The sequence below is a fragment of the Notechis scutatus genome, chromosome 15 (assembly GCF_049901735.1).
Source record: "Notechis scutatus isolate UNSWTSFEM ecotype Mainland chromosome 15, rNotScu1.2, whole genome shotgun sequence".
In the NCBI taxonomy this organism is placed as follows: domain Eukaryota; kingdom Metazoa; phylum Chordata; class Lepidosauria; order Squamata; family Elapidae; genus Notechis; species Notechis scutatus.
This window is the reverse complement of record NC_142023.1, coordinates 9,774,247-9,785,722: the sequence shown is the minus strand read 5'-3', so window position 1 is coordinate 9,785,722 and position 11,476 is coordinate 9,774,247. Positions and strand designations below refer to the sequence as shown.

Below are 11,476 nucleotides of genomic sequence, written 5' to 3'. Positions count from 1 at the left end.
GCTCACCTCTTCCTCTATCGAAGCAAATACAATTCTAACTGCTGTTAATATGTGTATGATTAAATATGTTTTTTCTTTACTATAATTTGTGGGTATGATTGTTTTCCTTTCTAAAAAAAAAAAAGAAAGAAAGAAAAAGAAATTTTGCAGGAAAAAAAAAAACACGAGTAATCTCGAAAAAACACTCCACCAAAACAAGCCAAGCACCGAATAATCTGCGGAAGGCGCGACCACTAACTTCTGGCTTTCTGCAATTGAGCAATGCAAAAATGTTCGAAGTCTGGCTTGCTTTGATAAGCAAATGCTCACTGGCCTTAGCCTCTCTTATTGGCTGGGGCCAGATTTTGACACGAATAATCTGATTGAAAAATCAGGGAGGGGAATGCAGGCCCCAGTGGGGAGAGGGAGAGGGAGAACAACCAAGGGTGAAGTACACCGAGGAAGGGATCAACCCTTGGTAGATAACAGGAGTGTGGAAAACCTAGACACACACACACACACACACCAGCGAAGGGAGACCTCGACCATCACACTTCTCCCTGGAAGGCAACTTTCAAGGCTAAAGTTCTACAACCATCCTCCAAGCAGGTGATTTCCCTTCTCCAAAGCAGTTTTTTTAAAAATATTAAAATTTCCTGCATTTTCCTCTTCTTGCAAATGATGATCAGTTAGGAAACTAACCACGCAGGAATAATTTGTGCAATTAGGCAATGGGGTTTTTATTTTTTCTGGATAGTTTAATCTCTCTCTCTCTCTCTCTCCTCTTTCTCTCTTTCTCTCTCACATTGTCTCTTTCACATTCTCCCTCTCTCTGTACCTCATTCTTTCTCTCCCTCCAATTAAAAAAAAAGTTTTTAAGAAGGTCCACCAGCATATCCCTTGCAAGGAGATTGTGTTAAGGTAAAAGTCAGCCGCTGGAGAATTAGGAAGGTACATGTGTCCTAGGTAGGAATTCTTTGGATGCTTCCGTCAATTAATGTCCCTGATTTGGGTGGAGATGGGAAGCAAATTAATTTTCATTATTTTGTAAATTGCTTTGGGAAGAAGGAACAGAAGATGAGGGGAAATGCTTTGAACGAACAAATGAATTAAGGCATATTGTACCATTGATAGCTTGGCTAACATTGGCTGATCACTGGAAAGAAAGAATTGGACGAAGGTGTCTAAGCGTATGTAGCTATGAAAGCTGGCTTGTAAATTAATTTAGGATTTTTTAAAAAAGCCTTAAATCTGGTATCATAGGCCAGGAACTGCAAAAATTTGCAATTATTAAGAGATAGCTAAAGAGTCACGTTTTCATAGCATACCCGGATTTCTGCAGCTCAAAATCTGAGAGCTTTAAATTATTATTTCTGGTTTAAATTTTTCTGAGAGAGAGAGAGAGAGAGAGAGAGAGAGAGAGAGAGAGATCTTTTAGGGCTTTATTTATTATGATTTGCATCAATAGTTTATTTACACTTATAGTGTGTTTGTTTTTAAAAGCATGTCCAACTGCCAAGAGTTACTTTTGCTACGTCTAACAGTTGCACTGAGCCAGTTTTGCAGTTAATTTTGCTATATCCAACTGTTGCATTAATGCTAGAACCTAGGTTTAAGTTTAATTAATTTTATTATTGATTCTTGGTTTGCTTTAATGGTTTAGCATAAAATATGGAACTCTGTACCTGTTTGGTTCATTAATGGGTATGAATCCAAAGAAGCGAATTTAATAAGAAAATGTATATATCTACCCGTATTTCTCCTAAATATATATAACAGAAGGGTTCGTGAAAGATGTTTTTAAAGTGTGTTTGTGCAAGGTAGTTGAAATCTGATAAATGTTGCCACTTTGGGTGGGGTTAATTTTAGGTTTTTTTGCATCTTCTTATTACTGGTTTCTGCATTCTTTGCATGTCACACCGTCAACGTGGATGAAAAATTCTTGAAGTGTTCATTAGGAATAAATGGGATAGTGCAAAAATTAAAAAAAAAAATCTTAGGGCATTGTTACCGCAAGGAGCCCAAAATGCAGAAGTGAAAATCAAAACTATTGCAAAGACCAAGTTTGGTTAATAAAATATAACAAATGAATGAATGAAGAGTGAAGAAAGAGGGAGGGTTTTTAACAAGTATCTGCTTTAAGAGATTTTAATAATATTTGGACTAAGATTGAATGAGTGAAGGCCATGCGCTAAATAAATAAATATGAGTTAAAGATAAGAGCAATCAACATCCAGTGTTATGGAAACAAACCTCTTTACCAATTGAGTAAAAGTGAAATTTGAAAGAACCAGCAACCGATTGCTTATTTGCACCAAACTGCACTCATGTGTTGCAAACTATACAAATGTTGGGTTTATATGCAAGTATTTGGTAATATCTTGGTGTTGCGTGAAGGCAGTTTTGCAGAAACTCAAGCTATGGCTTTAACTGCACAGAATTTATACCCTTTGCAAAATTGTCTTCTGGAGTTCTTGAATGCAACATCTTGAATTTTCCTAAATTCCAGCTTCAGTTCCAGGAAAATCTCTTGCCTTCCTATCTTAGAAGAGTTAGGCTGTCTCCTTAAACCAAGAATGAGGTTGTTTGATTTAAGGCTACCATGTTATGCTAATGTTCCCCGCTGCTTGCTTAACTGTTTAATTAAATTAAACATGGTTTGAACTTGAGAGAAAATATTTCATTGCATGCACACAAAGCAGGGAGAATAACTAACCAAAATCTTTTATGTGTTTCAATTTAAAGAGAGATGTATTTAAACCAAATCGTTCTTACTCCTAAGTAAATCTAAATAAGAATGCAATTTCGTCAGCTGAAGTTTCATTGCCAAATTAGATAACATCATCAGTGCTAGAAGGGAGTGGGGTTTGTGGAGTGAAGGAAGAGGAGGATTGTGGGGTCTCTGGTGTTCTCTGAGCTTGGTGGTTTTCTTGCCGACAATTCATTACCAAATGCACTGATGATGTTACCTAGTTTGGTAATGAAACATCTGCAAGAATACCGCCAATCTCCCTCTTACATTTTCCTAGCTAACTTTCTCACTTCACTCGTTGGCAAAACTCAGCTGGCGTATTTCAAGATTGGCCAATAGGCAGCTTTGTTCCAAAATAAAAAGCACACAAGAACTGACTCTGAATTTTAAAGTTTGTTGGGGTTGAGGAAGGGGAGGAAAAGCAGAGATAAGCATATGGAGAAGGAGAGATAAAACATTTCTGTATCTTGAGGACATGAGGTTGGAGCTGGCATCCGACACTCTGAGTGGGACTTGGGTTCGTATTGTTGAGTATTGGAGGCTGGAATTGGAAAACTGCAAATAGAATATCCCACAAAATGACATGATGGGTGGATTGGAACTCCGAATCGTATCTTCTGCAGCAGCAAACATTTTTCCAGAATGTGTCTCTGCGTCATTTTTGCCCCTTTTTCAAATTTAGAAAGGGAGAAAATCAAAAGGTTTGAAGCTTTGCTTCCTATTCTCCTTCAACAGGAGAAGACTTCTGTCTTTGCCTGTTCTCCCAGGCTTATAGTTTGCTGTAATCTGGTAAAAAGACAGGCCCAAATTCAACAGGAAAAGTTTTCTGTTTCCCAGGGCAAGCCACACCTGCTGAATGTTTGCCCGGTTGAGAAACCCCGCCAAGCAACAACTTTAGTCTGTATTGCACAGACCAATTGAAGCAGCTCACCTCATCACACTACTGGGAGCTGAATCTCCCCCCAAGGCAATATTCAAATGCTCCAAATTTGAATACATTTCTCCAAATCTAAAAGAGACCTCTGACCTTATTGCAAATATACTAGCTCACTTCAAGGCTTAGTTTTTGGGGAGGAAAATAAGGGGGGGAAAATTCTGCCTCTGCCTACCAGCATCCATCAATATTCATCTGGCTAGCACCTGTCAGTGTGAGAGGGTTGAGGGCTGTTTGGAAACTGAAACAGTATTTGCTGTCTGAGCAAGGAGACAGCAAGGAGCCTGGGTGTGGCTTAGCTCAACTGTTCTGTACTAAAGCTGCTTGCTGGTGTGAAACTAAAACTGAAACTCTTCTCCTCTGCTTGTGTTTTGCATTTGGAACCAATTTCTTTTCAGATGGGGAGGGGGAGTAGAACTCCTTAGCATCAGAGCACGTTAATAATAATAATATAGGAAATACGCTAAATGCTCTGATGGTCATTTCAAAAAATCCTTTCTTAGTAAGGTCCTAGAAGCCAAGAGGAACATACATGCCAAATTTCAAGTTTGTAGGTTTTATGGTTCTGGAGATTTTGTGATGATGCATGAAGGGTATTTCGCTTTTATATATATATAGAAGAAGATAGATAGATAGATAGACATTTATCTTCCAAAGAAGGGTGGGAATTCATTCAATTAAGTTCATTGCTTATCAGACAGCGGGTGACCACTTGTCAACGATAAATTTCTAGGGTACTGCCCAAAATTGGGCGATAGCATATTCTTCCCACGCTACTTCTCACTTCCAGATCTGGCTGGGATTGCATCTTTTAAATCATGGTTTCTTTCGGCAGGGTTTGTTCAAAGAAGGGCCAGGTTCAGTCATTCCCTCTGCGTGGCCTTGTGGGCTGTAACTAGCCACGGAGTTTGCAAGCTTAACCAGTGGTGGCTTCCTTCCTTACCTAGCATGATTTAATAAGGCATGCAAGCTAGGTTATTCTACATTAACCCCCATAGCCATTGTCCTTTAACCAATCTGGGAAGACAAACTATATATATATATATATATATATATATATCCCCAAAAGCTAAGATTGTGAGGCTGTATTTTCTCTGGCAACGGACACTAGAATTGTTATCTGTGTCGTTGCTGTAGGAGAAAATACAAACATTCATGCAAATGAGTGAATGCTTTATTACTTTCCAGTTTACTATCGTTTTGCATAGATTGTGCCAAATGTTCAGAGGAAATACAGATTGTCCTCAGCTTACAGCCACAACTGAGCTGACATTTCCACTGCTGAGCAAGACCGTTATTAAAAGGGGGGGGGTTGTCTCATTTTATGACCTTTCTTGCCACCGTTGCTAAGCGAACCCCTGCAGTTGTTAAGTTAGGGACATGGTTGTTAAGCAAATCTAACTTCCCTGTTGACATTGCTGGCCAGAAAGTCGCAAAAAAAGGACACCGCGGCCGTCATAAAAACGAGTCCGTTTCCCCAAATGTCTACATTTTGATCCCGTGACCGTGGGAATGGCTGCAACGGTCGTTAAGCGTGTAAAACAATCATAAGTCACTTTTTTCAGTGCTGTTGTAATATCGGTCGCTAAACGAATGGTTATTAAGTCGAGGACTACCTGAGAAGATATTAATGGCCCATTCAGAAGAGCGTGCAAAAATTTAGAGGTGGGAGAGAGAGAGAGAGAGAAAGAGGAGGGGAGAGAAGGAGAGAGGAGGTGGAGGAAGAGGAGAAGGAGGAAAGAGAAAGAGAGAGAGAAATAGAGAAGGGGAAGGAGAGAGGGAGAGGAAGGAGGAGGAGGAGGAGGAGAGAGAGAGAGAGAGAAGGACAGGGAGAGAGGGTGGAGGAGGAGAGAGAGGGAGAGAAAGAGAGGAGAAGGAGGGACAGGGGAGGAGGGAAAGGGGGAGAGGGAGAGAGAGAGAGAGAGAGAGAGAGAGAGAGAGAGAGAGAGAGAGAGAGAGAGAGAGAGAGAGGAGAGAGATGGAAGACAAGTTGATAATTCTCCTCCGTTCCTCCTCTCTCTTTTACAGCCCACCTTTTCTGGATCTCTGATCCCAGGGTGAACGGGAGATGCCACGCTCATTCCTGGTGAAAAATAGGAAGGTTCACTCATACCATCATCGTGCAGTGGATGACAGCATCCTGGTGCCCAGGTGGGATACAGGAACCTCTGCGTCCTTCTCCGATGGTAGGTTGGACGATTTCCCCAGCCAGAAATCTGGAAAGGAGGGTGCTGGCTGTACCCACAGAAGAAACCTCTTCCACCTCTCCTGCTGTGTGTGTGTGTGTGTGTGTGTGTGTGTGTGTGTGTGTGTGTGTGCAAATTTCTGCCCTGGGGTAGCTGGTCTTTCTACCCCATGCCACAAATGCAAAGCCCAAACTATTCTGTTGGGATGCCACTTTTCTTAAGCCACAACTAAAGCACGGAACTCGGCTTTTGTGAGAAACACACTTATCTCCACAATTGTTCCTAAGGGACATTTTAGTATAATGTAAGGATATTGTCTTCTACTTCTCCTTTTCTTTTTTCTTTTCTTCTTTTTTCTTTCCCTTCCCTCCTCTTTCCTCGTCCTCCTCTTCTTCTTTTCCTTTCTTTTTCCTCCTCCTCCTCCTCCTCTTCGTTTTTCTTTTTCTCTTCCTCTTCTTCCTCTTCTTCTTACTTCTTCTTTCTCCTCTTACTCTTCTTTCTTCTTCTTCCTCCTCCTCCACCACCACCTCCTCCTTTTCTTTTTCCTCCTCCTCCTCCTCTTCTACTTCTTCTTCTTCCACCTTTTCCTCTTCTTCTTACTTCCTCCTCCTCCTCTGCCTCAGTTGGATTAGAAAAGTGAGTTGCAAACGTAATCTTTGCAAGGCTGGGCAAATTCTGAGTAGAAAATTTCACTGAAAGGTTCGACAAGATTTTTGAGCCGGACGAGAACTTCCGGCAAAAGGGGCTGAATCATTTTTCAAATCCAGAGCATCCAAATGATATTTGGAAACGGCCGAAACGCTCCCTAATTCGCAGGAGTATATAAGAAGGGGGAGGAGGAAGGTCCAGCAAAGCCAGACTTGGAAGATGCTCTAATGGGAGCCGATCTCAGTCAAAGCAGCTTTGGTCTTCCTGTAGACTTGATAGCTTAGTCTGGTCTACCTGGCAGGGTTGATTGTCTAGTTTTATCGCCGGGGGATGTTTGCTCTGCCCCCATCACTCCCTGTTGATTATCTGGACCTGTCTTGATCTGAAAGCTTCGCTTGTGGGCCATTTTTGTCATTACAGTTATTTCCGACGACAGCATCGCTGAAGACAGCAAGCGCTTCCAGGCAGACAACCCACCATGCTGCCCTCCAAACGAAGAACAGCATCTCCAGAGGGACAAGGAAGAGCATTTTCCCATTCAGAGTATAACACTGGCGGCACCCGAGCCCCCAAATCCAGGTGAGCGCTTCTGGCTGGGTTTTCATGCAGCCCCCTCACAGCCAGTGAGGGAATATTTATGGTTGACACCCAGTGAAACAGCCTCCATTGCAACGCACACCGATGAAGCCATAGGGAAAAAAGGGGATCAATAGAAGAGAGTATTTGTAGCTCAGGGCTGGACTGTGGGCTCTATTTCGTGACCCAACTAGGAACGTCATCAGTACTAGAAGGGAATGAAGGGTGTGGAGAGGGGAGAGGAAGAGGAGGAGGAGGAAGAGGAGGGGATCAATCTATTCTCCAAAGCACCTAAAGGCAGGACAAAAAGCTATGGATAGATTATCCATTCCTTGGTGCTCTCTGAGCTTGGTTATTTTCTTGCAGACGTTTCATTACCAAACTAGGTAACATCACCAGGGCCCTTTTCTCACTATGTCCCACACTTAGTGAGAGTTGGGTAGAAACCCCCACTCCCTTCTAGCACTGACGATATCACCTAGTGTGGTCATGAAATGTCTGTGAGAAAAAAAACAACACCACCACCCAAGCTCAGAGAGTCCCAAGGACCCCACAGAAAAAGGCTAAATTTATCCAGAGAAAAAAAGGGCAAGTCAAAGTCACGTTCTACAGGGAGTTTAATTCTACCCCGAGGCTCTTCCACACTTGGCAACCCAGAAGGGGCCCATCCTAGGTCCTGATAGATAGTCTGGCCCAAACCCAGTCTTAGAACTGATCCTTAGCTAGAAATCCCTTTGATGCTCCAATGCTCTCGGATGCTCCTTTTCCTCTTGTCTCAGAGGTGCCCACCCCGGCTTTCAAATCTCAAGTGGAGAAGGCGTCCGCTTTCTACAACCCGAGTTTGGCCTGGAGCTCCTTCCGGCCTCCCTTTGGCTACAGATCCATGTCTTCCGCTGTGCTGGAGCACCCCCTTCATCTGTACGGGCCTCCCATCCTTCCTGCCTCCGACCTGCCTCTCGATTACAGCATGCCGTTCTCGCCTGAATTGGGGAGCTACCATTGCATCATATGCAACAAAGTGAGTGGCTCGGAGGTTGGAGCAGAACGGAAAAGCCGCTTTCAACCTGAGGTGGTCCCGGGGGGCTCTGTAAAGACTGGAAGCAACATGATATCATAGCAGTCTTCCAATATGCCACCTTTTGCTTCCTAGACGTTCTCGACCCCACACGGGCTGGAGGTCCACGTTCGAAGATCCCACAGCGGCACTCGGCCTTTTGCTTGCAGCGTTTGCGGGAAAACATTTGGGCACGCGGTCAGTTTGGAGCAACACACCAACATCCACTCTCAGGTCAGTCTGGAAGCTGGAGAGGGGAGGGGAAATATATCTATATGGGTAAAACTGTGGCTCGTGCCCAGATCCTGCTCCCCTGCCTTGTAGAATAAATTCAGCCATTAAAGTATATGTATATGATTGGGCTTATAAGGTTTACCAATAAAGGAGAATATTTGTAGCTGGGGGTTGACATGAGGTGCTCCCTGAGCTGTGTGGTTTTCTTGCAGACGTTTCATGACCCAACTAGGTAACGTCATCAGAGCTAGAAGGGAGTGGGGTGTGCAGGGAGGAGGAGGAGGAGGAGGAGGAAGAAGAAGAGGAGGAAGAAGAGGAAGAAGAGGAGGAGGAGGACTGAAGTCCTTAGTGCTATCTGAGCTGGGTGGTTTTCTTGCAGACGTTTCATGACCCAACTAGGTAATGTCATCAGTGCTAGGAGAATGTGTGGAGTGGTGGAAGAGGGGGGGGAGGACCGTAGGGTCTTTGGAGTCTCCGAGTTGGGTGGTTTTCTTGGAGACATTTCATTATCCAAACCAGGTAAATAATAACTAGGTAACATCATGAATAACGTCATAATCCGGGAAGGAATCAAAGCAGAGGCAGTGAACTAATAAGGAAGAGATCTTAACTCCGAGTGGACCTTTAAAAAGGATAGAAGCAAAGAGGATGTTTCCTGATTTGGGTCATGAAAATGTCTGCAAGAAAACCACCAAGCCCAGAGGCCACAAAGGCCCTTCATTGCAAGGTTTAAGGATTTAGGTAGAGCAAGGTTTTCAGGGTTCCTGATCTGAAAAACTTAATTCCCAGCTTCCTGCCATTGTTTGCGATATAGTTTAGCCTCCATTTTCCCTCCTGTGAAGTTCAGTGTGGTCCCTACAGTTGGATTCTTCCCTCTGGGATTCGAATAATTTAACAACCGGTTCACTGCCCTAATGATTTCTTCCAACAACCAGTTCACCAAACGGCTCAGAAAGGTAACAACCGGTTCTTTGGAACCGGTGCAAACCGGCTGAATCCCAGTACGGCTCCTGCTGTAATATTCTCTTCTTCCACCCTCTCCCTTCTCCCCTTGGTGTCCTGACCCCCAGGAGAAAAGCTTCGAGTGCAAAATGTGTGGAAAGACGTTCAAGAGGTCCTCCACCTTATCGACTCACCTGCTGATCCACTCCGACACCCGTCCGTATCCCTGCCAGTACTGCGGGAAACGTTTCCATCAGAAGTCGGACATGAAGAAACACACCTACATTCACACAGGTGAGCGGGAAAAGCTGATAAAAAGTCAGAATGGTGATTGCAAGACCCCGGGAGGAAGATCCTACAACCCTCAGAAATACACGCCAGTTGTATTTCATGTCCAGATTGTCTGACTTTTGATCGTGTGTGAAAAAGGCTCCTCCATCCCTTTTTCCCCCCCCCCCAATGCTGTCATAACTTCGAACGGTCACTAAACAAACAGCCGTAACTCCAGTATGACTGGTTCCTCTGACTGTAATGCTGCCGGTGACCTTCAATCAGGGGTGGGGTTCAGCCGGTTCGAACCGGTTTGAGCGAACAGGTAGTTCCAGCGATCAGTTGGCCCCGCCCACTCACCCCTGCCCGTGTGCTATCCTTTATTTCAGGGGTCTGCAACCTTAATCACTCAAAGAGCCATTTGGACCTATTTTCCCACACAAAAGAAAACCCCGGGAGCCAATAATTCGACAACCGGTGTGACTGGGTGGGCGTGGCCAACTCGATGTCACTCCCTCCCACCCAGTCACCTCCTGCCCTGGAATATGGAGTCAGTCTCCATCCCCCGCCATCCCCCTTACCTTCTCAGGCCAGTAGAGGAGTGACGGGGGAGGGGAAGGGCCAGCCAGTGGTGGGATCAGCCGACAGGGAGCCACAGGAGAGGGCTGAAAGAGCCGCATGTGGCTCCAGAGCTGCAGGTTGCCGATCCCTGCTTTATTTCCATGTTTTGAAGCTCAGCTGATTCGCGTGGCACCGCGTATTGCCGCGGATCAGCTGTTTTTTTACTACAGCCGAAGGTAAGTATTTGCTGTTTTTAAAACATTGCGCGCATGGACTCACCAATCCGGTTGTTACACCAGCTGAATCCCACCACTGCCTTCAATCCAACTGGCCACTGTTGAAAGCCCGGCTGAACCGAAAAGCGGGGAGAAGGCAAGAAGGACCGATTGCGATCCAGGAAAGTTAAGACCGGATTGCCGCCACCACCGCCAGCGTTCCTAAAATGTTCCTTTTTCTCTCCTTCTCGCCCAGGGGAAAAGCCGCACAAATGCCAGGTGTGTGGCAAGGCCTTCAGCCAAAGCTCTAACCTCATCACCCACAGCCGCAAACACACCGGCTTCAAACCTTTTACCTGTGAGCTGTGTGGGAGAGGTTTCCAGCGCAAGGTGGATTTGCGGCGTCACCGAGAGAGCCAGCACAGCCTCAAGTGAGAAGAGGATTCCGATCACGGAAGGAGCTGTGGAGGAGGGTTGGGAACCTGCAGCCGGAGAGCTGTAGACGGTCCTTGGCCTGGATTGTAAACCCCACCCACTTTGGCTCTAGCTCCACCCATTTTGCTTCTGATGCCGCCTACTTTGGGCCATGGCTCCACCCACTCACCGGGGGTAGATCTCCGACTGAATCTACAACCGTGAAAGCCTTTTAGCCCATCAAAAGCTCCGTTGGGTTAAGAAATGGTTGAATAATAATGATGATGATAACGCCTGTAAGAAAGATTACTTTTTTTCCTTCTCTTTCATCAGAGATCTGGAGTAAAAAGTAGCAGAGGATTTGAACTGGTTTGTGAAGTCAGAAGGAGAGAGAGAGACGGCAAAAGAATCTAGATTTACTATGCTTCTCTGGGCTTTGCAAATGCAACCGTGTTCGGATTAGAAGACTACGTTAAGGGAAAGTGTTTAGGGATGCCAGTGGGTGGAATAAGCAAGGCAAATCTGCAAAAACTACCCATAAAAAACAAATCAGACACCAGGTTTCTGTGGTGGAAAACAAAGGATCTGGTGTTCATGGGTATTTCCATCGCTATCCACGATTTACATGATCCCTGTGCAAAGGTAGCAAGATTTTGTCTCTGTTCAAATCTCTGTTTCCTGGTTAAAAAAAAAAAATTGAAGTCAATAAAT

The 11,476-nt window shown here is 44.6% G+C and overlaps 1 protein-coding gene across 1 annotated transcript; it reads left to right on the top strand.

Moving 5' to 3' along the window:
- The first annotated feature begins 450 nt into the window (after positions 1 to 450).
- GFI1B (growth factor independent 1B transcriptional repressor) lies at positions 451 to 11,474 on the top strand. The gene is made up of 7 exons (XM_026687294.2): positions 451 to 588; positions 5,694 to 5,851; positions 6,920 to 7,078; positions 7,855 to 8,093; positions 8,226 to 8,363; positions 9,434 to 9,599; positions 10,608 to 11,474. Exons 2-7 carry the CDS (start codon positions 5,734 to 5,736, stop codon positions 10,784 to 10,786), a joined length of 999 nt encoding a protein of 332 aa, XP_026543079.1. The 5' UTR covers positions 451 to 588; positions 5,694 to 5,733; the 3' UTR covers positions 10,787 to 11,474.
- The last annotated feature ends 2 nt before the right edge of the window (positions 11,475 to 11,476 follow it).

What these genes read in the sequence shown, in the direction of transcription:
- GFI1B (XM_026687294.2), top strand. Translation starts at nt 5,734, where the DNA reads ATGCCACGCTCATTCCTGGTGAAAAATAGGAAGGTTCACTCATACCAT. An exon ending in CTCTGCGTCCTTCTCCGATG is followed by an intron (nt 5,852 to 6,919) that starts GTAGGTTGGACG and finishes TTGTCATTACAG; the next exon opens with TTATTTCCGACGACAGCATC. An exon ending in ACCCGAGCCCCCAAATCCAG is followed by an intron (nt 7,079 to 7,854) that starts GTGAGCGCTTCT and finishes CTCTTGTCTCAG; the next exon opens with AGGTGCCCACCCCGGCTTTC.